At 56.1% G+C, this 24,975-nt stretch overlaps 3 protein-coding genes across 3 annotated transcripts; 1 reads left to right on the forward strand and 2 right to left on the reverse strand.

The window, feature by feature from the left end:
* Nucleotides 1-7,607: 7,607 nt before the first annotated feature.
* Nucleotides 7,608-16,328, reverse strand: WDR97 (WD repeat domain 97). Its single transcript, XM_036281368.1, has 20 exons — nucleotides 16,167-16,328; nucleotides 15,833-15,963; nucleotides 15,047-15,675; nucleotides 14,805-14,926; nucleotides 13,926-14,622; nucleotides 13,713-13,855; nucleotides 13,390-13,626; nucleotides 13,224-13,314; nucleotides 12,879-13,011; nucleotides 12,662-12,783; nucleotides 12,222-12,282; nucleotides 11,941-12,081; nucleotides 11,584-11,841; nucleotides 11,374-11,499; nucleotides 11,195-11,278; nucleotides 9,495-10,391; nucleotides 9,275-9,396; nucleotides 9,035-9,197; nucleotides 8,227-8,759; nucleotides 7,608-8,132 (listed from the first exon to the last, which is right to left on the reverse strand). The coding sequence occupies exons 1-20, from the start codon at nucleotides 16,294-16,296 to the stop codon at nucleotides 7,766-7,768; spliced, it is 5,187 nt and encodes a 1,728-aa protein (XP_036137261.1). The 5' UTR covers nucleotides 16,297-16,328; the 3' UTR covers nucleotides 7,608-7,765.
* An 89-nt stretch (nucleotides 16,329-16,417) lies between these two features.
* On the reverse strand, nucleotides 16,418-19,233 carry MAF1 (MAF1 homolog, negative regulator of RNA polymerase III). The gene is made up of 8 exons (XM_036281344.1): nucleotides 19,107-19,233; nucleotides 18,257-18,381; nucleotides 18,020-18,148; nucleotides 17,779-17,944; nucleotides 17,518-17,639; nucleotides 17,317-17,436; nucleotides 17,056-17,181; nucleotides 16,418-16,931 (listed from the first exon to the last, which is right to left on the reverse strand). The coding sequence occupies exons 2-8, from the start codon at nucleotides 18,337-18,339 to the stop codon at nucleotides 16,910-16,912; spliced, it is 768 nt and encodes a 255-aa protein (XP_036137237.1). The 5' UTR covers nucleotides 18,340-18,381; nucleotides 19,107-19,233; the 3' UTR covers nucleotides 16,418-16,909.
* A 255-nt stretch (nucleotides 19,234-19,488) lies between these two features.
* On the forward strand, nucleotides 19,489-23,944 carry SHARPIN (SHANK associated RH domain interactor). Its single transcript, XM_036281342.1, has 9 exons — nucleotides 19,489-20,289; nucleotides 20,600-20,774; nucleotides 22,521-22,655; nucleotides 22,732-22,873; nucleotides 22,958-23,048; nucleotides 23,140-23,293; nucleotides 23,375-23,493; nucleotides 23,579-23,707; nucleotides 23,788-23,944. Exons 1-9 carry the CDS (start codon nucleotides 20,092-20,094, stop codon nucleotides 23,869-23,871), a joined length of 1,227 nt encoding a protein of 408 aa, XP_036137235.1. The 5' UTR covers nucleotides 19,489-20,091; the 3' UTR covers nucleotides 23,872-23,944.
* The last annotated feature ends 1,031 nt before the right edge of the window (nucleotides 23,945-24,975 follow it).

Here is a 24,975-nt window from a genome sequence, read left to right on the forward strand (position 1 = left end):
GGTGTAGGTAAATGGGTTATCACGTCCTCCCACAACCACATCAAAGTTACAACTAAACTACAGAACAACCGTCATTCAAAACCGCCTGACAGCCAGCTGAATGGAAGTCCTACAACTACGGAATTAAAGAAGCAGCCCCATGGAGACTGGTAGGAGGGGAGGAGGCAGAGGGCTTGGTCCCACACCCACGTGTGGCAGATAAGAATTAGGATGATAGCCCTGACTGGTTCGGCTCAGCGGTTAGTCGCTCTGCGGTCCAGAGAGACTGGGTTCGGCTCCCGCTAAGGGCATGTAACTTGGTTGCAGTTTGTCCCCAGCCCTGGTTGGTCGTGCGGGTGGCAGCCACTTGATGTGTCCCTTTCACGTCGATGTTTCTCTCTCTCTCTCCCACTCTATCTGAACACAGGTGAAGATTAAAAAAAAAAGAACCCCAAGAGGCCCACACCAAGACACATCATCATCAAAATGCAAAAGGGTCAAGACAAAGAGAGAATCTTAAAAGCATCAAGAGAAAAGCAATTAATTACCTACAAGGGAGTTCCCATAAGACTGTCAACTGATTTCTCAAAAGAAACCTTGTAGGTCAGAAGGGAGTGGCAAGAAATATTCAGAGTGATGAAAAGCAAGAACCTACAACCAAGCTGTCATTTAGAATCGATGGCCATATAAAGAGTTTCCTGGACAAGGAAAAACTAAAGGAGTTCATCACCACCAAACCATTATTATATGAAATGTTGAAGGGTCTTCTTAAAGAAAAAGATAAAAAACATGAACAAACAAAATGGCAATGAATATATATATATCGACAATTGAATCTACAAACAAAATGAACAAGCAGAACAGAAACATTCTCATAGATACAAAGAACATTTTGTTGGTTGCCAGATGGGAGGGGTTTTGGGGGAATGGGTGAAAAAGGTGAAGGGATTAAGAAGTACAAATGGGGAACTAAATAGACAGCTCTCCAAATAGGACATACAAATGGCTAAGAGACATATGAAAAAATGCTCAACATCACTAATCATCAGAGAGATGCAAATTAAAACAACAATGAGGTATCACCTCACACCTGTCAGAATGGCTGCCATCAACAAATCATCAAACAAGTGTTGGCGAGGGAAAAGTGTTGTGGAGAAAAGGGGACTCTAGTGCACTGCTGGTGGGAATGCAGACTGGTACAGCCACTATGAAAAACAATATGGTGTTACCTCAAAAAATTAAAAATTGAACTTCCATTTGACCCAGTGATCCCTCTTCTAGGAATATACCCTAAGAAGCCTGAAACACCAATCAGAAAGAATATATGTACCCCCATGTTTGTAGCAGTACTATTTACAATAGCTAAGATCTGGAAACAGCCCAAATGTCCATCATTTGACAATTGGATAAAAAAGCTGTGGTACATGTACACAATGGAGTACTGTGCAGCTGTAAGAAAGAAAGATCTCTTATCCTTTGAGATGACATGGAGGGACCTGGAAAGTGTCATCCTAAGTGAAACAAGCCAAACAGAGAAAGACAAGTATCATATGATCTCACTTATTTGTGGAATATAATGAACATAACAGTCTGAGGAATGGGGTAGTCCCAAAGATGTGGAAGTGGGGTACAGACTGACAATCCCCAGAAGAGGGAGTGGTGGGGGAGAGATAAACCACAGAACTTATATGCATGTATGCATGAACAATGGACATGGACAACAAAGCTGGGGCCAGGGTGGGGAGGGAGGAGGGGGGGAATCAGTGAGGGGAAAAGGAGAAACATTTGTAACAAAAATAAATGAATTAACTAAATTTAAAAAATAAGTACAAATGGGTTGCTAGACTGACAAACCTCAAAGGGAAGGGGGTTGGGGGTGGGAAGAAATAAACCAAAGAACTTATATGCATATATGCATAACCAATGGACACAGACAACAGTGTAGGAAAAGGCAGGAGGGGGATGGGAGGGGTGAGTAGGGGGTCAATGGGGAAAAACGAGGAACATCTGTAATACATTCAACAATAAAGATTTTAAAAAAGAGCCCTGGCCGGTTTGGCTCAGTGGTTAGAGCGTTGGCCTGCGGTCCGAGAGACCCGGGTTCGGTTCCCACTAAGGGCACGTACCTTGGTTGCAGTTTGTCCCCGGCCCTGGTTGGGTCGTGTGGGTGGCAACCACTCGATGTGTCGCTTTCACATCGATGTTTCTCTCTCTCTCTCTCCCTCCCACTCTATCTGAACAAAATATCGAAAATGTCCTCGGGTGAGGATAAAAAAATAAATAAATAAATATTTAAAAAAAAGATTTTAAAAAAGAGAGAAAAAGAGTCTGTAAAAGTCATTTTATTTATTTTTTCGGTGTGTGGTAGGACTCCCCAGTGGAGCCATCTGGGCCTAAAATTCTTTCTGGGAAAAATTTTTAACTACTAATTAAATTCCTTTAATAGATTCATGGCTATTCAGGTTGTTTTCTCCTTGGGTGACTTTTGGCAGCTTGTGTCCTGATATGGGTAATTTCAGTCTTCTTTCTCTTTTTTGTCCATCTTGCCAAAGGTTTGTCAATTTTATTGATCTTAACACCTTTTGGATTCATAAATATTCTCTCTTTTTCAACTTCATTAATTTTCACTTTGACCTTACTATTTCCTTTCTTCTGATTACTGTGCTGTTCTTTTTCTTTTTTAATCCTCACCCGAGGATATTTTCGCACTTATTCAGATAGAGTAGGAGGGAGAGGGAGGGAGGGAGGGAGAGAGGAGAGAGGAGAGAGGAGAGAGAGAGAGAGAGAGAGAGAGAGAGAGAGAAGCATTGAAGTGAGAGGGATAGATACATCGATTGGTTGCTTCCCCCACGACCCCGACCAGGGCCGGAGACTGAACCGCAAGCAAGGTATGTGCCCTTGACTGGAAATCGAACCTGAGACTCTTTGGTCTGCAGGCCAGTGCTCTAACGCCTGAGCCAAACTGGCCAGGGCTGCTGTTCTTTTTCTAATTTCTTAGGGTAGAAGCTGAGGTCATTCATTTGAGAACTTTCATCTTTTCTTTCTTTGTTTCTTGATTGACTTTAGAGAGAGAGGAAGGGAGGGGGGGAGAGAGAGAGAGATTTATGAGAGAGAACATCAATTGATTGACCACCTCCTGCATGCTTCCCACTGGGGATCACTGGGGATTGGGCCCACAACTGGGGCATGTGCCCTTACCGGGAATCAAACCGGTGACCTCTTGGTGCATGGGTCGATGCTCAACCACAGAGCCACACTAGCTGGGTGAGACCTTTCATTTTTTCTATTACAGGAGTTTCCCCTCTATTTATTCTTTGAGTTGTGGATTATTTGTTATGTACTTTACTTTTACAGGGTTATAAACCCCTTAACAAATTGATATTATTTTTATTTTACACTGAGGGCTAGGGTGATACCTCCAGGGACAGTGATACCCAGGAGAGCCACTCACAGGGAACAGCATGCCCCTGAAGTCTGTAGGTTGTTCCAAGAGCTGGGACTTGCCCCTGGCTGAGACCCATGAGAGGGGCACTTCATAGCTTCAATCCCAACCTAACCTTCTGTGAAAGTCCAGTGGAAACTGAGGAAGAGGGTGGGAGTGGACGAGTCCAAGCAAGTGCCCACCTTTCCAAGGAAAACACATGCTCCAGACATACAGATCCTGCCCATCCAAGTTTAACATTTGTCAAGAAATGGAATTGGAATGTTATGGCCAACCTAGGTAAACGATGCCCTCTGGTGGCTGCTTTTGACTGAGACGAAAATGTGTACCTGCAGAGCCCACTGGAGTCCAGGAGTGTTTACAGTAATCACCACAGGGAGCCTTAAATATTTCCAAGAGAAATTAAAAGATATGACATTTTTGGGAGTAATTTTAAAGTTAAAGAAAAGTTTCTCTTATGGTCTCGGTGGCAGAAGCGAGATGACGAAGGGGACGTCCCCGTCCGGCAAGTGCCACCACAAGACGCGTGTGCTGTGCCGCCGCTGTGCTCCAAGGCCTGCCACTTTCGGAAGTCCACCTGCGGCAAGTGCAGCTGCCCCGCCACGTGGAAGAGGAAGTGTAACTGGAGGGCCAAGGCTAAACGGAGAAACACCGCTGGACCGGTCGAATGAGGCACCTAAAAATCATATAGTGTAGGTTCAGGCATGGGTTCCGTGAGGGAACAACACCTCAACCCAAGAGGCCGCTGTTGCAGCATCCAGTTCATTTTAAGGATTTCAGTGATTAGTTGAACAATAAATGTGTTGTTGTTTTTTATCCTCACCCGAGGACATTTTTCCATATTTTGTTCAGACAGAGTGGGAGGGAAGGAGGGAGGGAGAGGGAGAGGGAGAGAGAGAGAAACATCGATGTGAAAGGGACACATCAAGTGGCTGCCATTCGCATGACCATCCAGGGCCAGGGACAAACTGCAACCGAGGTACGTGCCCTTAGCGGGAACCGAACCCCGGTCTCTCTGTACCACAGGCTGACGCTCCAACCGCTGAGCCAAACCGGCCAGGGCCAGGGCTGTTTTTTAAAAAATAAAAATAGCCTGGCCGGTGTGGCTCAGTGGTTGAGCATGACCCATCATGCACCAAGAAGTCGCCAATTCAATTCCTGGTCAAGGCACATGCTCAGGTTGTGGGCCTGATCCCCAGTGGGGGGCATGTAGGAGGTGGCCAATCATGTTCTCTCATTGATGTTTCTATCTCTCTCTCCCTCTCCCTTTCTCTCTCTAAATTCAATAAAGAAAAAAATAAAATAAAAGATAAAGTTAAAGAAAAGTTAAAAGAGCTGTACAAAGAATGTCATATACTCTCTTTTTTTTTTCTTCTTTATTGACTTTAGAGAGGGAAGGGAGAGGGAGAGAGAGATAGAAACATCCATCAGAGAGAACATCGATTGGCTGCTTCCTGCATGCCCCCCACTGGGGATCAGGCCCACAACCTGGGCATGTGTCCTGACCAGGAATTGAACTGGTGACCTCTTGGTGCATGGGTTGGTGCTCAACCACTGAACCACATCAGCCAGGCAAATGTCATATACTCTTAACTCAGAGACCTCAAATTCCCTGCTTACACCAGTTATCCCAAATGACTTTTAGCAGGTGCCCTCACATCTCTTCGGTCTCCTTCAATCCAGAACAGCTCTTCGTGTTTGACTTTCATGCCATGACACTTACAGCCCACTGGACAGTTATTTTGTATCCTGTTTCTCGATATGCATTTATTTGTCTGATTGCCTCATGCTTAGACTGGTTATGCATTTGTGGCAGGGTTACCATGGAGTTGATGCTCTCTCTATTGCATCCCATCAGGTGGCACAGCATCCACTTGTCCAAGCGCTGGAGGCATTTTGATCACCTCAGGCGGAGTTGCCCAGGCCTCTTCACTGTCAGTTTACTCTTTTTCTCTTTGTATTTAATAAATATTTTATCGGCTGCCCGGCTGGTGTGGTTCAGTGGTTGAGCATCGACCCATGCACCAAGAGGTCACCAGTTTGATTCCCAATCAGGGCACATGCCCAGGTTGTGGGCTTGATCCCCAGTGGGCGCATGCAGGAGGCAGAGATCAAGATGTTTCTATCTCTTTTTCCCTTCCTCTCTCTCTAAAAAAATCAATAAAAATATTTTTAAAATAATTATATATTAGTATGTATTACCCCTGGCCGGTTTGCCTCAGTGGTTAGAACTTCGGTATGCAGACTGAAGGGCCTCAGGTTTGATTCCTGGTCAAGGGCATATACCCAGGTTGCAGGTTCAATCCCTGGCCCTGGTAGGGGTAATACAGGAGGCAACCAATTGATGTGTCTCTCTCACCTGTTTCTCTCTCTCTCCCCCACCTCCCTCCCTTCCACTCCATCTAAAAAAAATCAATGGAGCCCTGGCCAGTTTGGCTCAGCGGTTAGAGCGTCCGCCTGCGGTCCGGTGAGACCCGGGTTCGGTTCCCGCTAAGGGCACGTAGCTCGGTTGCAGTTTGTCCCCGGCCCTGGTTGGTCGTGCGGGTGGCAGCCACTCGATGTGTCCCTTTCACATCGATGTTTCCCTCTCTCTCTCTTCCTCTCTCTCCCTCCCACTCTGTCTGTACAAAAAATGGAAAAATGTCCTCGGGTGAGGATAAAAAAAAAAAAAAATCAATGGAAAAATATCCTTGGGTGAGGATTAACAACAACAACGACAACATTTTTTCCTTTATGGTTAGTGGGTTTTTTAACCTGTTTACACTTGCCCTACTTTCTCATGTTTTTAATTTTAAAAGCATTTTGATTTTATCATTTAAACCATGAAAACCAGTAGAAGCAGACCATGATGGGTTGCACAACCCCTTTTATAAAAAACTTCCAGCCCTGTAGCTCTTCAGGTTGGGCACTCCTGGCCCTGCTTGGCCTCAAAAGAGCCACCTACCCCATATCAAGACCCCCTGCACAGCTTGGGGGTTGTGGGGGGCCAGCTGTAACCATAAAGCCATCAAGAAGAAACCTCTAAAGTTGGAGGCTGAAAACACTCACAGGAAGGAACTTGCTGCTAGGGCAACCCAGCAGAAGGGTGTGAAAGCTAGAACAAGCCCTTCCCCAAAGCAGGCCACAGAGCCAGTGTCCCTGAGAGACCATGGCGGTTCAGGAGACCTTCTAGACCCTGCACGTCACAGATAAGGTGTGTATCGTGGCGATGTTTAAATTGAAGGGTCCTGAGAATACTGCGCCTCTATTGCTTCTTGGATGAAGTAGGCGGGGCCCCTTCACTGATTCTTCTTCCTTCTAACCTAAAGGTAACAGTGTGCCAACAGGCTCCTGGTTGCACCTGTATCAAAAGACCGAAGCCTGGCCCTGGCCAGTTTGGCTCAGCGGTTAGAACGTTGGCCCATGGACAGGAAGTCCTGGGTTCCTTTCCCGCTAAGGGCACGTACCTCAGTTGTAGTTCATCCCCGGCTCCAGCTGGGGTTGTGCGGGTGGCAACCAATCGATGTGTGTCTCTCACGTCAATGTTTCTCTCTCTCTTCCTCCCTCCCTCCCTATCTGAAGAGAAATGAAATATATATATATGTGTATATATGTGTGTGTGTGTGTATATATATAAATATAAATATAAATATATCCTTGGGTGAGGATAAAAAAAAAAAAGACCAGCCCTGGCCGGTTTTGCTCAGCAGTTAGAGCGTCGGCCTGCGGTCCCGAGAGACCCAGGTTCGTTCCCACTAAGGGCATGTACCTCAGTTGCAGTTTGTCCCCGGCCCTGGTTGGGTTGTGTGGGTGGCAACTACTCGATGTGTCCCTTTCACGTCGATGTTTCTCTCTCTCTCTCTCTCCCCCTCCCACTCTATCTGAACAAAATATCAAAAAATGTCCTTGGGTGAGGATAAAAAAATAAAAAAAGACTGAAGCCTGCCCATACCTGTGGCCACCCAGACCCTCCCCCTCCCTAGAACATCTGGCCACTCCCTGGCTTATTAGTGCCCTCTGCCATCTGGCCCCCAGTAATTGATGAACATTGGCTGAGTGCCTGAGCAGCGATGAACCTACACCATGGGTCCCTGCCTGGGCAGAACAGGTCCAGCCCACCAGCAGGGCTGCCCCACTGTGGGCTCACCACACCCCAGACCCTGTCCCACCCACTCCACCCACCAGACCTCCCTGCCTACTCCTGTGGCCCCCAAAGATGATCATGACATCCAGTTTGCTAGCGGGACTTTATTCCAGCCCTGGGTCTTGGCCAGGGGCGAACAGCTGGGTGAAGAGCTGTGTCCTGGCCCCTGCTGGAGGGAAGGGCAGGCTGGAAAAGGGGTCGGGCCAAGGCCGCCAGCCAGGTCAGCTGTAGTTGTCTGGGTCTGCGTAGTCTGGCAGAAAGTAGCGCTGCAGGGCGGGCTGCAGGAGCAGGGGCGGCAGCGGACGGGCAGGCCTGGGCCAGTCCAAGGGGAAAGGTCGCACTTCTACCCGAGGCAGGGGCAGCTTCAGCATCCGAATGGGGCCATCGAGGGTGCGGCCCTCCCAACGCTGGAACAGCATCTGGCCTGAGGCCAGAGGGGCAGTGAGGCCTCTGGAGAGGTGGAGGCCCTGTGGGACCCAGGCTGGGGTGAAGCTCAGGATCCATCTCCAACCCTGCCCCCACTCACCCCTCTGTCTCACTGGAGACCTCTGGATCTTGGTCTCCTGAAGCCTTAGAATGGGGCTGGGCCTGGGGTGGAAGGAGGTGGGTTTGAGTGAGCCAGGCCCTCAGCCATCCACTGTGTGCCCTACCCCAGCCCATACCCAAGTCCCCAGCAGCTCACAGGTGACGGTGGGGCTGTGGCAACACAGCGTTGGGCACTACTGCCTGTGGCCTCGGGCACGGGCCTTCAGCCTCCTTCTGCAGGGAACTCGGCTGCTGTGCCCGCTGCTGCCCACAGAAGTAGTTGAGTGCGTCAACTGACCCCAGGTCCAGCACCTTTGACTGTGACCATTCGGTCTGCTCCAGTGGCAGTGGATGGTCAGAAAACACGTCTGGCGCTGAGGAGCGCAGGTGGACATCGGGCTTGGAGGAGAAGGATGTCACTGTCTCCGAGTGCGTGCGGTGGGCGTGCCAGACGTGCATCTGTGAGAGCCACTGCAGGATTTGGGACTCCTCGGCAGCTTCCTCGGGCGAGCTCACCAGCGAGGGCGACCAGGATTGGAGTGAAGATGTCACGGAGATGTGAGTGGGTGCCCTGGAGAACATGGAAATCTGCGACAGGGTCTCCTCGGACAGGGATGAAAACACTGAGGTGTCAGAGACCTTGGGCAACACCTCCGACAACTTGGCTACTGAAGGCTGCAAGGTTTGTGTCTGTGGGAAAGGTGACCAGGGGAGGGTGTATCAGGGCCCAGGGAATGGTGCTGTGCCTGCATCCCAGCCTGACCCACTGCAGACTCCCTGCCAGGAAGGAGCAGGGAGATCCAGAGAGATGCGGGACCCCGGGGAACAGGTGACACACAGATCTAGAGTGAGGCAAGGGACCTAGCAGCCTCACCTGACTCTCCTCCCTGGACCTGGGGAAAGCCCTGGGAGAAGGCAAGAGGCTCCACGGGTAGGTGGCCTGCCCTACCCCTGCCCACCCAGACCTGAAGGTGGCGGATCATTTCTTCCAACTTTTGGGCACAGCAACTACGTAGTGCAGCCTTGGAGTCCAGGCCCAGGTCCTGGACCCAGGTCGTCATCTCCTTGAACAGGAAGCCCTCCGGGTCCTGAAGGCCTAATGCATCCAGCAGCTTCTTGAGCTCAGGCCTGCAACAGGCGAGGGTGGCTTGTCCGGAACGCACACCGCCCCCCCCACCACAGCCAGCGAAGAGAGCGGGCCTCACCTGCAGGAGGGTGGTGAGTAGAGGAAGTAGGACATGAGCTCTAGCACCACATCACGGGACTCCAGGGAGCAGGCCAGGAGGATCTGAAATGCCACCAACACAAACTGCTTCTGTATCCAGTCCTGAATGCAGATGGGAGGAGTGTAATTGGTGAAGGCTAGGGGCAGGGTGGGGTGGGACTGGGTGACGTGGATCAAGGCAGGGTGGGCCTGAGGCGAACCTGGAGGCTGGGGGGCTGCTCCAGGTTGAGTAGGTGCAAGAGGATGCCATGCAACCGCCTACAGAGGTTTTGGCTCATATCAGGCAGCAGCCTCAGAAATGCATGCAGGATGTGCACCCGGTCCACCCAGGAGGCCTCTTCCAGCAGGTCCATGAAGAGCGAGGCCAGGCCATCCACTGTGCTTACCTCAGGGTATGCCTGTGGAGACCAAGAGCTGAGGCCCTGCCTCCCCGCCACTCCCCCACCAGCCTGCTTCCCAGGCATCCTCCAAACCTCCAGGGTGAAGATGGGGAACAGCTTTTTGAACCAGTTCTGGATGACAAAGAAACGCAGGAACCTGGGAAGATGCCCATAGCGCTCTTCCCAGAGTGAGTGCCCAGTGTGGTACCGGTGGCGGTATAAGTAGGTCTCTCTCCTGGCAGCATTGTCATGGGAGCTCCTCCAGATCAAGGACTCAGAGCTGCCCACCTGAACTGACAGTTCGTCGGACCCCAGCTGTTCCTGGGAGAGCTCCAAATGGGGGCTCAGGAAGTCTGAGTCCCAGTCCAGATCCAGTTCTTCCTGGTGGTCGTCGTCCCCCTTACCCAAACTCTGGATCGACCTCTGCTGCCACTTGGGGTAGCGCCTGCCCCGCAACAGCCACAGGTCATCCTGGCTCCCTCCTGGCTGTGGATGGGACAGTGCTAGTGGCCACTTCATGCTCCCTCCCCTCCACAGAGCCCATCCCCAGACCTGAAGGCAGGGTGAGCCCCCAGCCCCACCCCTTGCCTTGAGTGAGCGCTGGCTGGTGAGCTGGGCGAGGGCCCCAGGTTTGCTGACCTCCCTGTGCTGCCACATTTGCTGCAGTACCATGGAGTTGGGGACCCAGCCTGGGAAGTGGATGGGCCTTGGCATGTCCTGGTGGTGGAGCACAGCATGATAGGCTGAGAACCTGAATTCTACCCCATCCCAGAGACCGCCTGGGCCGAGCACCCTGGCCACCAGCCCAGCTCCCTGCCAGGTCTTCAAAAGCTGAACTGGTTTCCCAACCTCACCCACAACACACAGATGGGCAGAGAGAGCCTTCAGAAGTCAGGGGAAGGGCAGTCAGGGAGCCATCAACTGTGGTAACTGAGGAAGGAAATCTGGGCCACCCTAATACCCAACATGCTCTCCATAGAACTTGGCCCCCAACCCTGGATCAGGGACATTCATGAGAAGCAGAGGGTGGTGGGATAGGAGCCTGGAGAGGGACTCTGGGGCTTGGCTGTATGGTGTAGCAGCTGGAAGGATTAGTGGCCACTTAGGCCAGTGATAGTGCCAAATGCGTGCTGGGGGAGGGGCGGAGGCCTCTCTGGGCATCTGGGTGGGAAGGCAATGAACCGCAAGGATCAGCTCCCATGGACTTTGGTCCCCTGAAGGGAGGGGGAAGGTGAGGGGCATGCAGGCACAACCAGCTGGCAGAGGCTCTGGCTTGTCCATCACCTGCTCTAGGAGCCCCAGCCCCTCTGGCAGCCACTCCAGAGAGCAAGCAGTCAGGGCCCACAAAGCAGTGGCACTGGAACTGGGCAGGCAGGGAGGGGTGGGAATAAGGGCTGCAGGTCGGTATGGCCCTAAATCAGATTTGGACACAAGAGTTTGCAGCAAAGGGAAGATGGGGTACACAAGAAGGGTGACCCCTGGAGGGAGGTGCCACTGGAGAATGTGTGTCTGTGTCTCACCTTGTAGGGCTGAATGGTGGCAGGAAAAAAGCCCCCGATGTTAGAGGGAAACTCCTTGGGCTGCCTTTCCAGCAGCAGAGGGATCTGGGGATAGGACAGGGTCTCAGAGCTGAGCATGGACTCAGCGCCCCTGCAGCTCTGCCTTGGGAGGCAGCATCCCACCTGCCTGGGCCCCTCACCCTGTGCTGCAGGTGGGAAGGTGATGGGTCCAGGGCCACAGGCCTCTCCTGGTGGAGCCGCTCCAACTGCAGCTGCAGGTTCACACTGAGGCCCAGAAAGGAGCTCAGGGAGGAGCGGGCCAGCAGCTGGGGCATGGGAGAAGGTGTCATAGGGTGGAGGGTAGGGTCCTGAGGTCAGGGCAGAAGGGTGGCAGGGGTGGGAGGCCTCACCTGGGATGCCTTGCTGTGTACCCACTGGTGGGTGGGCATGGTGGGCAAGGTGACTCGGGAAGGACAGGAAAAGCGCTGGCCCAGTGCCCCCCAGTCCTGTGGGGGCAGGGCTGTTGGCTCTTTGGGGACTTCAATGCAGACCTCAGCCTTCCCAAGACTGGGAGCAGCTTTAGGTGTGGTGCGTACACCCCAGGTCTTTTTCTCCACTGTGAGGGTCATGGTGTTCCACCGCTGGGACTCTGATCTAGAATGCATGCCCTGGGAGGGTGGCAAGCAGGGCAGGTAGGTGGTGTCAGAGCCCCAGGATGAAGAGAGGGGCTGGGTCAGGGCTGATGCTGGGGGAGGTACCCCACCCACCGGGCCATAGATCAGACAAAGGTAGTTATCAAAGGCCTGCTGCTGCCGCTTCCAGGAGAGTGGGGGCCGGGCTGCTGGGACCACCTGCCCCAGTCTCAGCTGCTGAAGGTCTTGGTTCCGGGCAACTAAGGCTTCCAGGTCCTGGGTTGAGGGTCAAGAGTCAGCCCATTCTTCCTTGTCTTGCCATGTGCTGCCCAGATAACCACAGTGATCCCAGGCCTGCCCCAGGAACTGAAGGGGTATGGCTCAAGCCTGGACTGGGGCAGAGCTGTGCACCCCACCTCTTCCAACAGCGGCTGCTGAGGTTCTGCCGTCTGGCGATGGATGAAAGACAAGGCCATGCTGCAGACAGGGATGAGCACAAGTAGGATGCTAAATGGGAATGGGCTGAGGCTGGGATAAGAATTCAGGAGGGATGCCCTGGCCGGTTTGGCTCAGCGGTTGGAGCAACGGCCTGTGGACTAGAGAGTCCTGAGTTCAGTTCCCACTAGGGGCACATACCAAAAAAAAAAAAAAAAGAATTCAGGAAGGTGTCCAGGCCTAATGGGGCACAGGAGACAGCTAGGAGTGGGGATCTCAGGGCTGGACAGGCTTAAGGTGGCCCCAGGTGACTAGGAGTCCTGGGATCTCATGCTGGGATACTGGGGGCACAAAGCCAGACCTTGAGCCAGAGGAACTGGGTGGGAGCCTCCAGGAAAGCCCAGGGGTTTTGCTGGCTGACCTGAGGCTGGCCACCCCATGCAGGTTGGCAAGTCTCTGCAGCTGGGCTGAGGTCAGCGACTCCTCGCTAGTCAGCGGCAGTGGAGGGTCATCCACCACATCAGGGACATTCTGGCACAGCTTCTGAGCAGGGAAAGAAGCCTGGAGTCCTGGCCTAGGAGGTTTGTTTGCCCACAGCAGCCCCCCCCACACACACACACCCTGTGCTCACTGCACACCTTAACCAGGTAGGACGTGGGCAGGTAGAGCCTGTGGGATACCAGGCAGAGGCGGGAGCCCAGGGCCAGCACCAGATCCCCACTGTTGCTGCAGAAGGTCAGGGCCTGAGGGGCTCCATTCAGCTGCAGGAGCCTGGAGGGGTGTCCAGGGCAAGAGTCCAGCCCTGCTCCAAAGAGCAGGAAATAGAGGGAGCAGGAGGAGCGAGTGCCTGTCTCCCCTGTTAAGCCTCTGGCTCTGCTGGGGGCAGAGGCAGGGGAGCCCAGCTGGTTGCCCCCAGCTTCTAGCTGGGCCCTCCCTCCCTCCCTCCCTCCCTCCCTCCTCTGTCTTTGGGGGCCCCAGCCCACCGCAGCAGGCGGTTCTCTGCAGTCCAGATTCTGATGGTGCAATCCAGGCTGGAAGAGGCATACAGCTTGAGCGCGGGACAGCAGCACAGGCCTGGGGGCCAGGGCTCAGAGTCAAAAAACAGGGCCATATGGGAGTCTGGGTTTCACCTCTGCCCTGCCCTCTCACCGGTGATGTGTTCCATGTGGTCATCCTGGGGCTGGTGGTCATAGCGCCGGCTGTTGCCCAGGCTAAACTGCACCAGACCATAGGTGGCACTGTTTGGGTCCTCAAAGGCCACCATGACACGCTCCCCAAGTGCACAGAGCACCAGGGCAGGGTGGCAGCAGGAGAAGGTACGAAGCAGGCTCAGGCTCTCCTCGGCATAGGGGAAGACGTGCCACATCTTCACGGTTAAGTCTCCGCCTACCCAGTGGGAGCCAGGGCTGGGCCTTTGGGCAGGGAAAAGGATTCCCTGCAGCTATGGGTGTGATGTGGGGGTAGGTACTGACCAGAGGACACAATGCTGTTCGAGGTAGATGCAATGGCAGTGACTGGGCCCGGGCTGTGTGCCTTTGCATAGAAGACAGGCTTCAGTGTGTGCCAGTTGAGTACCGATAGCATGCCGTCCGTGTGTCCCACCACGGGCAGGTATCTACAGGTAATAAGAGCCTGTTGGCCGGGCCCTCTGGGCCCTCCTGGCCCTCCCTGGCTCTGACACCTACCGGTTCTTGTCCTTCCAGGCTCGGGTGTCACTGTGGCACAGCTTGCCTTCACGCTGGCGCACTATCTCCCAGCTGGCAAATGCGCCGCTGGGGTCTGTGAGGTGGCTGTAGAGGTGCAGGCAGCAGGGCCTGGGCGCCGGGGGCGGTAGCGGGCACACGCGGCCCAGCACGCACATGGGGCAGCGCGCTGCGTTGGCACATATCAGGTGTCCGGCTCGTGTCAGCAGCCACAGCGTTTCGCGCGGCAGGCAGTAGGCCACGGCAGCCGCACAATCCTCAGGTTCAAGCAGCAGCGCGCTCACTGTGCGCCCCGTCGCCAGCGACACCAGGTAAACTGAGCCGTCGGAGCAAGCGCACACAAGGCGCACAGGCAACGGCGGGTGCAGGGGCAGGGGCAGCTCGGGCGCCACCTGCAGGTGGAGCACTGGCGCAGACAGCTGTGCCAATGGCGAGTAGAGCTCGCGCAGGCGCCACAGCTCCACGCTGCCTGCACGCAGGGAGAGCACCGGCCAGCCGGGGCTGGCGGGCGCCAGCAGGCGGTTCACGCACCCTGACCGCACATCCTGGCCCCAGCAGTTCAGTGCCACTTTGCCTACCTGTGCCACCGCCTGTAGATCCCACGTGCGAAGCGTCCCGTCCTGCGAGGCTGACAGCACCAGGGATGTGTTTGGGAGCACGGACAGAGCTGTCACCGGGCCTGTGGAGGGGACGCAGATCACTTGGGCACACTAGGGACTAAGAGAAAGGAAGCTGTCAGCTCGGGTTACAACCAGCACAGAGAAGCTTGGCCAGAGCTGGCGGAGATTCTGGACAGCCCAGAGCTCTTTAAGGTGGGGTGGAGAGAGAAGGGGCTTCTGGTACCACAGTGGCATGATGTACCTGTGTGGCCCACAAACACCATCCGGATCTGCCAGTCAGCCTCCCACACCTTCACTGTGCTGTCTCGGGAAGCTGTCACTATGGCCTCTACCTCTCCACAGTATGCCAGGTCGGAGATGGTGCTGGGGGGAAAAGGCCAGCCTACTCAGCAACACCTCATGTGAGAGGGCCTGCACTCCTGCCCAAACTGGCTTTCCCTCGTGGACTTGTCTCAAGGCCCCCATCCCTGGGCACCTCCTCACGTTTTGTGCAGATCCCGGCGCTCATCTATGACAGCCCAGGTATGCAGATCAAAGGTGAACACAGCGGAGCCATAGGCCGCAAAGCAGCACAGGGAGTGGTTGGGAGGCAGGGGCCCTAGAGCCAGACGCACCAGGCCACCACCAGCGCTTAACAGAGGCTGCAGAGTTGACCCACAGGGCACTAGACGGCGACCCCCTACACGGAACTTCCAGAGCGCCAGGCCACCGCCTGCCTCTGCCACTAGCAGCAGCCCCAAGTCAGGCACTGGCAAGCAGCAGATGGGCTCACGGTGGGATGACCTACCCACTCCTGGCTCACTCAGCCACAGCAGGCTGAAGTCTGGCTTTAGTATGGCCAGCCCTGCAGGGCCCCAGCCCACAAAGCGGCCCACGGAGCCCATCGGGCCCAGCACTGTCACCAGCCCCGTGAGAGCAATGGGGGCCAGCAGCTTCTCATGAGGCCAGCCGTCCTCTCTGTGTAGGTGCAGGCAGCCTGCACCATCCAGCACTACTAAGCGTCTGCCCACCGGGTCCTGTGTTACCCAGCATAGCCCGGCTGCCACCTCCAGGCGGCGCAGTGGCTCCAGTCCGTGCGTCAAGTGAGCCACCTGCAGCTCGGATCTCTTTTCCTGTGGGCCAGGTTGGGCAGGCATTCAGTTAAGTTGGGGGGACCTGCGAGAGAGAGTGCACCCGCCTAGGGGAGCCAAGAGGATCAGCTAGAGACCCCTAGGGGAAAAGCGGGGCCAGGAAAGAGCCCTCAAGGCAGATGCCTTGGGCCAGTCGCACCTTTTCCACAAAGCTGTGGAGGCTTATACGCAGGAGCAGCCACAGCTGGCGGGCACGGGCTCTTGGGGTCAAGTTTTGCCACCATGACCTCCTGGTGAAAAGCTGCGAGACCGACTTGGAGAATGATGGCTCTGCGGGGAAGCGGTGGAAGCGCTGTCACTATGTGGCCTTGGGCCCCCATCCCCGAGGTTGTGGGTGGCCAGGGGCCTTCTGGAGGGCCCTGTGGGTTAGGGGACTGCCCGTGGAACTTTGCATTCCTGGTGGAAAGAGCCCGCGCCCGAGTGAGGGCTGCTTTCAGGAGGGCCATCTGGAGGCCAAGGCCAGGCCATCTCACCGTTCTTTTCTTGGAGCATCCCAGGGTCTGGGATGTCATAGCTGTCAGCGTCATTCAGATCTGGATCCAGAAGCAGGTTGTCGTCTTCTACTGAAAAGGGGCTGCTTGAGTCTGATACATCCATCTCCATTTTGATGGCTGCAGGTCCAGGCGGCTCAACAGCCGCTACCGCCAGTTGCTAGGATACCAGATGACGTAGCCCCGCCCCCGACGCAGGCCCCGCCCTCATGCAACTCAGCCCAGGTCCACAGTAAGTCACATAAACTTTTATTGGAAACAAACAAGCTGCAGCAAAGTGACACTCAGTGCACGCTGCCCAATGGGCGAAGTGGGGGGTACAGGTGGGTGCCAAGAGCCAGCCTAAGCCCAGGGCAGATGACTGTTGGGACCAGTTTGTGGGGTCTCAGGCCCTTTGGGCTGGAGTGTGCAGGCCCAGGGTACAAAATACAAAAATAAACTCTGTGGTCCAGCTGTCCCTGCCTGTGTCAGTTTGTTTGTGCAGGGCAGTGGCTGTTCCCACCAGGCCCTGTGCTGTCTGCTCAGTCCAGCCACAATGTGGGCAGCAGAGCCTGTGGGGGTGAGTAGCCATCCATAGGTAGGAACCAAAGGGCTAGGTGGGCAGCACTGGAGCTGTGGCAGCACCAGGGTCTGGCCAGCAGCTGGGGAGGCCCTGGGGCCCCTCAGGTGGGTAGGTCCAGGCACTGGTTGAAGCTTGATGAAGCTGGGGCCTCTGCTTTTCCTCCTCACATACAGATCACCGGGACCCTGGGCAGAGAGGGCACACAACTAGCCTTGAGGAGCTAACATCCAGGAGACCAGGCAGAGGGGCCTCACCCTGTCCTGCCCACCCCAGGCTCCAGGCAGCCAGGCCACCACCACCATCACATACCTGTCCTCCATGGGGCTGGTCTCCTCGGATCCACCCTCACTGCCTCCACCTCCGAGTTCATCCTCCTCCTCCCCCAGCTCCATGTCCAACTCATTGCCTGCCTCCGAGGGCGTGTACGTGGATCCACTGGGGGAGGTGAGGAATTGGTCTTAGGACTGCCCACCCCGATCTGCTGCTGACCCCACAGAGGATGTTCAAGGAGGGCAAAGTCAGGAGTGGGATCAGTCAAACAGGGAGCTGGGGGAAGGGATGGGTGCCAACCTGATGGAACGACAGCTGAAGAAGACAATCCGCTTAAGCCGCTTGTTGTAGAAAAAGTAGTTAAAGGACCAGAGACTGCCATCCTCCCCAAAGGGGTCTGAGTCCAAGTCTGGGTTGTAGCTGGATAGTGTAGGGTGAAATTGGTGTGAGGTCTCAAGTGCCACACACACCCAGAGCCCACCTGCAGGGATGCCAGCCCACCTGTAGATGTCACATTCAGCCAGGCAGATCTCCTCATCCACAGCATTCCACAGCTGTGGCTTCAGGGCCTTGAAGTCCTCCCGCACAGCTGAGAACAGACTGCAATTGACTGCATTCACCACCTAGGATGGTCATAGCTTGGGCTGACTATGTACTAGGACAGCAGGCACGGACTAGGTAGAGTTCAAGGGCCAATGAAAATGGGGGAGGACGGTGAGGATAGCTGTGGGCTGAGGTTCCCTCCCCCTGCCCAACCCTCACCCAGCTGAGGCTGGGCTCCCGGCTGAACTCATGGCTTCGGGCAGTGCTGAAGTCATAGTCAGGGCGGAAGGACTCGTTGAGCGTGGCAATCAGGTAGAAGAGTGTTTTGCGGCTGCACTTGTCGCTGAGGGGGCCCTCATCCTCGCCACCTTGGCTCTTGCTCAGTCTGCACAGAGAAGCATTAGCCCAGTACTACCCTACACCCAACAGCCCCTAGTGGACAGGCGGTGCCCAGGCTCACCTGCTGGGGCTGAGGCCCGAGGTTTGGGGTGGGGACAGTGCCTCCAGCACGTGTGGTTGGCCCTCCTGGCAGAACTGCTTGAACATGTGCTTGTCATCTCCTGCCATCTTACACGAGTAGCTCTCGATCCTGCAGGATGGATGCAGGTGGGAACGTGGAGCATGCGACCCCCAGGTTTGACTCAGGGCCAGGGCAGAGTGGCCTCTGAGACATCAGCCCCTAGAACTCCGCCCTCACCTGCCAATGATGTGGGCATCTCCAGTCTCCACAGTCAGCTGTGAGTTGATGGCCTCAAAGCTCGAGTTCTCCAATAGCTTCATGTCCTTGGGAGGGGGTCCTGTGCTTCGAGGGGCTAGTGCTGCCTGGGGACAAGAAGCCAGTCCAAGGGTATATGGCTCCAGGACTTCCACCTTCAGCCCTCCTCTCCCGTAAATGGACCCAAGGTAAACAAGCCGAGTCCCTCCCACAGCCTGCTCCCAAGCCCACAGCACTGCGGGAGAGGCGATGAGATCCTGTTACCTGAGAGTGGCAAGTCGAAGCCCCAGCTCAGCCACACCCCCTGCACCTCATTGAGTTCTGGGCCAAGCTGGGGGGCCCACAAGGGATCCTGCTCACCCCAAGACTGCTAGTTTAGACTCTCCCTCAACATTCCCCATTCCTACAAAAGAGCCCACAAAGGGACTTGTCTACAGCAGTCCCCCTCCAACCCGACTCCTCAACCAGGATAAGAACCCACACCCGGTTTGGAACCCGGATACCTGGGGCTCGGGTTTCTTTCCTGCTCTACGAGATGCTTTATAGCGAGGGGAGAGGAAACCTGAAGGCTCCTCCGTTCTTCTCCAAAAGTGTGGAGGGAGGCCTCAGGGCCCCAGAACGGTCTGTCCACGGGCCGCTAGGGCGCTCCAGTGTCCGCCCAGCAGGGCCCGCCTCCCCGCCAGGGCCTAGCGGAACCCCAGCCTAGCCGTGGCGAACTACAAGTCCCAGAAGGCCGGGCGCCCCAGGCGCGTGCACGCGCTGGCGCGCGCCCTGCTGGGGGCTGTAGTCCTGGAGGCCCCGATACAGTGCCGGGCACAGGGCGGACACCTACCTGCTTGCGCTGCGCTCTATCTGGCCCGACAGAGCCAGGCCGGGTCAGGTCAGTTGGCGTCGGCGCGGGTGAGAAGGCGGTGAGGGCTCCGGGCAGCGCGGGATCCTCAGGACCGGAGGGCGGCGCCGCGGCCTCCGCTAGGGCTGCACTCTATCCCGGGTAAGAAGCTCCGCGACGACATCCCGTTACTCCCGGCCCTGCCGGCCCATCCGGGCTGCCACCGCGACATAGCCTCGCCCCTGCACGGCGCCCGACTATCGCGACGGACCTGCCCGCCGACTGCCAGAGATCGCCCCAACTAACGAGCAAGCGACCGACCGACCTCTGCCTCCCTCGGCCGGACAACAACAAGCACACGCAAGGCCCGGCCCCACGCCTCTGAATGGCCGGCTCCAGCCGCTGCGATCGAGAGCTCGGAGAGCCATTGGGAACGTGATCCGCCGCTCAGCCCTGTCTTTTATGCCTACTGGCTGCCGTGCCTGTCCGTCACTCTTCTCACCGCCCGCACCCGTCTTCCTTCCTGGCGCTCATTGGTCACAGCCTCTCGCCTGCCCCGCCCCGGAGTGCGCGGCGCGGTGACAACCAGAAGGGGCCTGGGAGTGGCGTCCAGCGCTCGTCAGCCCCACGGGTAGACACGGACCGCAGGGCAGCAGCCTCCCGCCCGCCCAAGCCTTTAGGGCGACGGGACCGCGCCTGCCTTCTAGTCTTGGCCAGCGCGTCCGTCCCTGACACTGCCCCGGCGTACAAGCCTGCAGGCCCAGCCTCGCCCACCCGTGTCCGGAGACTCTTGGACCGTGTATATCCTGAGCAAAGCCGGAGGAGGGTTGGATTCGCCAATCCTTCTCCCTGTCCCCGGCTCGGCTTCAACCCGCTGGCCGACCCCGGACCCCCCGGCTCGCAGCCTCGGTTTCCGGCCGGCGCAGGCGCTCTGCGGCCCCAGCCCACGGAAGCGGACTCGGAGGGCCAAGACACTGCCGGACCGGAGATGGCGCCGCCGGCGGGTGGAGCGGTGGCGGCCTCGGACCCGGGCTCCGCTGCCGTGCTGCTGGCTGTGCACGCCGCCGTGAGGCCCCTGGCAGCGGGGCCGAACGCCGAAGCGCAGCTGCGGAGGCTGCAGCTGAGCGCGGACCCCGAGCGGCCCGGGCGCTTCCGGCTGGAGATCCTAGGCGCGGGGCCCGGGGCGGTGAGTGGGAGCGGCGCGGGCCGCGGCCAGGCGGCCTGGGCGGGACGCAGAGCCCGAAGCCAGGTCCCTTTGCTTGCCCGTTGAGTTCCTTGTAGCAGGTCACTTTCCTTGCTTCCGTTTCCTCGTCTGTAAATGGGGATAAGGTTGGCTCTTAACCTTTCTAGGACTACTATGAGGGTTTCATAAAATAATGAGTTGTAAAGAGTTTAGGACAGTGTAAGTGGCCTATAAATGTTACCTCACATGTCTTTGGTCATTTTGCAGTATGTGCTTGTGGGGAGGCATGAGCTTGGATTCTCCCCATCCTCAGGTCAGTTTGGAGTGGCCCTTGGAGTCAGTCTCCTACACCGTCCGAAATCCCAACCAGCATGAGCTGCAGCCTCCACCAGGAGGGCCTGGGACCCTAAGCCTGCATTTCCTCAACCCTCAGGAAGCTCAGCGGTGGGCAGCCCTGGTTCAAGGTGCCACCGTGGAGGGACAGAATGGTCAGTGCCCTGGAGCAAAGATTAATTTGGTTGGCCAAGTACTGTTCTGGGAGAGAGCAGGAGGAGCACCAGCCCCCCAGGCCTGGATGGGGGATGTAGTGGGTAAAGCTGGGCCCACCTTACCTACTGCTGGTGTTCTGGGAAAGCTCCCAGGAGAAAGTGAAGAAAATGAACAGAGGCCAAGAGCTGGGACCTGGAGTACCAGACAAAGGGGGGGTGGGGGGGCAGAGCAAGCAGGCCTTCAGGACCTGGGTGAGAAGACACTGTATCAAGAGCAATGGGAAGGTATTCAGTGAGTGACAGGTTCAGATTTGAGCTCCTTAAGATTGGTTGAGAGCTACATTCATAACGTATCATGCAGATAGGGCTGGAGAGAAAGCTAGAATTAGCTGGATTTTATGGGTGTTTAAATCAAAGAGTTAGTGGTTGAGACAGAAAGATGGGGGACCAAATACCCTTGGCCTCCCAGAGAGAGGTCCTGTCCGGGAGGGTGTGGAGATGGCCCAGTTCTTATATATCTGGGGGAAGCGGGAGTAGGTGAATCTGGGCTGAAGCTGGGGCTCTGGAAAGTTAAAAGACTGGGGGTAGGAAAGATTAAACAAGGTCAGCGGGAGACAAGAGGGTCAGGCAGGCAGGCAGTGCATCAAAGAAAGAGTTCACAAGTGCATTAGAAGAGCTGCCAGAGGAGTAGGAAGAAAACCATACAAGATGGTGTAAGGGAGGCCCAGACAACACAGCATTTGCAGAGGGAGAAAAGCCCTTTCACTCACTCACCAGGTGTATATTTGGTTCCGCTCTGGACTAAGCACTCTTTTAGGCCTAGGAGATATAGATGAATAAAACTTCAAACCTCTACTCTCTTGGAACTTGCAGTTCTAGAGGGGAGGCAGACATATAAAATGAGTGAATAAAATTCACTCAGATGGTGGAAGAGATGGGAGTGCTGGGAGGGAGGCAGCAAAGGCCTCCTTAAGGTGATACCAAGTGAAATTTGAAGTTTGAGGTGTGATCCATGTGTCCAGAGAGTGGTGAGTACACAAACTCTGAGGGAAGAGCATGCGCCAACGCTGAGCCAGGCCTGGTGCTGGGTGCTTGGAAGCACTACTTGTATCAGTGGGCAGACAGCTTAGGATTCTGAGGGCCTGCACTGCCTCAGCACTGGGTGGGCTGGGCCTCAAGTGGAAGAGAAGAGAGGGAGACAGAATGGCCAGCTCTATAAGGATGCCCAGAGCAGACAGTCACCCAAGAGGGTTTGTTTGGAATGGAGCAGCCAGGTATGCTGATGGTAGAGTCAGGAGAGGGGATGGAAGTCCCTGAAGGACTGCAGGGCCCCTGGTGAGCAGGAAGGGGCAGGTTCCTGTGCACTTGCTTTGGTTCTGCTGTGAGGTCAAAGGAATATCCCTAGCTGGTTGAGGGCCTATGGAGGTCAAGAGAAGTGGCCTGGCCTCTGTGGAGGAGGGACACAGGTGGGACCAGACAGCAGAGGGTCCAGAAGCCTAGAGCACAAGTGCAGTTTCAGCTCTGAGAGGAGTCCACAGGGACCTGAGGGGTTCCCCGTCCCTTGCAAGGACCAAGGCTTGAGGGAAGGCCTGGGTTGAAGTGGGGCCCTGGCATGTGCTGAGGTGAGGAGGGAGGAAGCAAATGTTTTTGGAAACCTGAGACCAGAGAGCAGAGGCCTAGTTGAGTACTTGGCTGGCAGGCTGGGTCTCAGGAGACCACCATCCCACCCCACATCTTCCCTCCTAGGTAGTGACAGCCTGCCTCCAGCCCTGGGCCCAGAAATGTGCCCTGTTTCCCCATCCAGTCTCCCTGAAGTGCACACAGCCAAGGCCCCCCAAACCAAGGTGGATGTTTCCTCGAGTCCTGGACACTTGGAGAATGGTAAAGGCAGGTGGCTGGAGGGGTGGGGCAAGCAGCCATGCCCAGGTGTGACCGTGTGATCTCTCTTTCCTTGCAGAAGAGCTGGCAGGGCGCCTGGCCCGGGCCATTGAGGGTGGGGATAAGAAAGGGGCAGCTCAAGCAGCCGCCATTCTGGCCCAACATCATGTGGCCCTCAGTGTCCAGCTCCAGGAGAGCTGCTTCCCTCCAGGCCCCATTAGGTGAGACCTGAAACTTTGTACTCACCCCACCCTCCAGGCCCCCCCAGGTACCCCATCATTCCCCCAACCTACATTCTGGCTTAGGCTACAGGTCACAGTTGAAGACGCTGCATCCTCTGCCCACGTTTCGCTGCAGGTCTACCCCCACTGCACCATCTCGGCCCTCCAGGAGCAGGTGAGCGCAGGGTCTGGGGAGTTCTGCTGGGGGCAGAGACCCTAGGTGACACTGCTTAGGTAACACTGCCTGGCCCTGGCTCTGGCTCCAGGTATTCTCAGAGTTTGGCTTCCCACCAGCTGTGCAGCGCTGGGTCATTGGGAAGTGCCTGTGTGTGCCTGAACGCAGCCTTGCTTCCTATGGGGTCTGGCAGGATAGGGACCCTGCTTTCCTCTACCTGCTTTCAGCCCCTCGAGAAGCCTCAGGTCAGTCCTTGATTGGGGTGGGGTGAGGAAGGTGGGGTGCAGCCTGACATGGCCCTGAGCCCCACCCCCTGTACCTAACAGGACACAGTTCTCAGTGCCCACAGAAGATGGATGGGGAACTAGGCCTCCTATTTCCTCAGTCATTGGGGCTGCCCCGAGCCCCTCAGCCAGCCAGCTCCAGCCTCCCCAGCCCCCTTCAGGTAGGCAAGGGCCCAGGTAAGGTGGGTGTGGGCAGCTGTGGGCATTGGAAGGAAGGGGTAAGCAACAACTGTTCCTCCTCCCCAGCCCAGCTGGTCCTGCCCTTCCTGCACCTTCATCAATGCCCCAAGCCGGCCTGGCTGTGAGATGTGTAGCACCCAGAGACCCTGCGCTTGGGACCCCCTTCCTGCAGCCTCTACCCAGCAGTCACCAATGGTACTAGAGGCAGGGAGGGGAGTGGGAGTGGGGGAGGGTGGCAGAACAGCAAAATGACCCATCTTTCCCCCTATCCCCAGGTCACAAGGAGAGAGCATGGCCCTTCCCTTCCGGGCCCAAGGTCCCTGGATGCCCTCCTAAACCCCCCAGGGGACCTCCACTGACTGCTCTCTGAGGACAGAGCAAGAGTTGGGGGAGAGAGGCATGAGCCAGAGTCATTAAAGATACTTCTGAGCCAGCTGAGTGCCCCCTCTTTGTGTGCCCTGGGCTGCTGGGAGAATGGAGAAAACTTGGCACAGGGGACAGGGTTTGGCCCTCAGCAGGCAGGGATCCCCGGCTGGGTCCAGGAAGCTGCTGAAGAGCTTACTTGGATTCTAAGTCCCAGGGGTCCTAGGGGCATAGTGCTAAGATTTCTTCCTATACAAAAAGGGCTTGCAGAGCCCCCACCCCCAGCTGACGCCTCCCCTCATCTACCTAGAGCCCCTCAGGCATGCACCCTCTTCCTTTCTCCCACTCAGCTCTGCCATCCCAACTGGCCACCACTCCCTGGGGCTGCTCCAGCCAAGATGTCCCCAAGAGTATGTAAGGCAAGAAAACTCAGAAGCTAAGAGCCCTGAGCCAGGGCCCTGTGCTGCTGCTAAGACAATATGTCCATGGCCCTCCTACCACTGACAGATCCACTGTTGTTCCCCTGCCCCTAGTCTGCTGCTACATGAACCCAGCTCTATCTAGCTGACTGGCCTAGACCCAGCCACAGCTGCCTGTGGATTGATAAGAGGCACCATCCCATGACAAACCACCACCCTGCTCCCTTCCAGCATGACCTTTCTCAGTGGATCCCTTCAATTGTCCAGCCAAGAGACCAGAAGCACATTCTAGGTGGTCAGCCTGCTTATCTCTTGCTTCCTGAGCAGAGCTAGAGTTGCCTCCCTCGCCCAGCCCAGCCCAGCCCCAAACAGCTCCCCAAGCTCCTACTTTAGGCCAGGCCCTCCCTGCTACTCTCAGGATGAAGGCCAAGTGGTTCAACATACAGTTGTTGGCTGGTTACTCTGACAGATCCCTGGGCCATGTGCAGCCAGCCCCTTTTCACCTCTGTGACTGGATACTCCTCACCACAATTAGTGCTGCCACCTTCTCTAACAGTTAGGTCTCTGCTTCCTGTTCCATATCCAGACCTGAGTGGACTCCCAGCCAGCAGCCAGCAGCCAGCAGCCAGCACCACACTGCACAGGACATCCCTGGGAGCTCTAATGGCAAAGACCTTAGTC

The sequence above is a fragment of the Molossus molossus genome, unplaced genomic scaffold (genome assembly GCF_014108415.1).
Source record: "Molossus molossus isolate mMolMol1 unplaced genomic scaffold, mMolMol1.p scaffold_m16_p_33, whole genome shotgun sequence".
NCBI classification, from domain to species: Eukaryota; Metazoa; Chordata; class Mammalia; order Chiroptera; family Molossidae; genus Molossus; species Molossus molossus.

Excerpts from the sequence above, each read along its gene's own strand:
- WDR97 (XM_036281368.1), bottom strand. The coding sequence starts at position 16,296 with ATGGAGATGGATGTATCAGACTCAAGCAGCCCCTTTTCAGTAGAAGAC. Across the intron at positions 12,784-12,878 it reads CCACGTCCTACCTGGTTAAG|AAGCTGTGCCAGAATGTCCC; the intron begins GTGTGCAGTGAG and ends TTCCCTGCTCAG. Across the intron at positions 11,842-11,940 it reads TTTGTCTGATCTATGGCCCG|GGCATGCATTCTAGATCAGA; the intron begins GTGGGTGGGGTA and ends CCACCCTCCCAG.
- MAF1 (XM_036281344.1), bottom strand. The coding sequence starts at position 18,339 with ATGAAGCTATTGGAGAACTCGAGCTTTGAGGCCATCAACTCACAGCTG. Across the intron at positions 18,149-18,256 it reads GATGCCCACATCATTGGCAG|GATCGAGAGCTACTCGTGTA; the intron begins GTGAGGGCGGAG and ends TCCATCCTGCAG. Across the intron at positions 16,932-17,055 it reads ACCAGCCCCATGGAGGACAG|GGTCCCGGTGATCTGTATGT; the intron begins GTATGTGATGGT and ends CTCTCTGCCCAG.
- SHARPIN (XM_036281342.1), top strand. The coding sequence starts at position 20,092 with ATGGCGCCGCCGGCGGGTGGAGCGGTGGCGGCCTCGGACCCGGGCTCC. Across the intron at positions 22,656-22,731 it reads TCCTGGACACTTGGAGAATG|AAGAGCTGGCAGGGCGCCTG; the intron begins GTAAAGGCAGGT and ends CTTTCCTTGCAG. Across the intron at positions 22,874-22,957 it reads TTCCCTCCAGGCCCCATTAG|GCTACAGGTCACAGTTGAAG; the intron begins GTGAGACCTGAA and ends ATTCTGGCTTAG.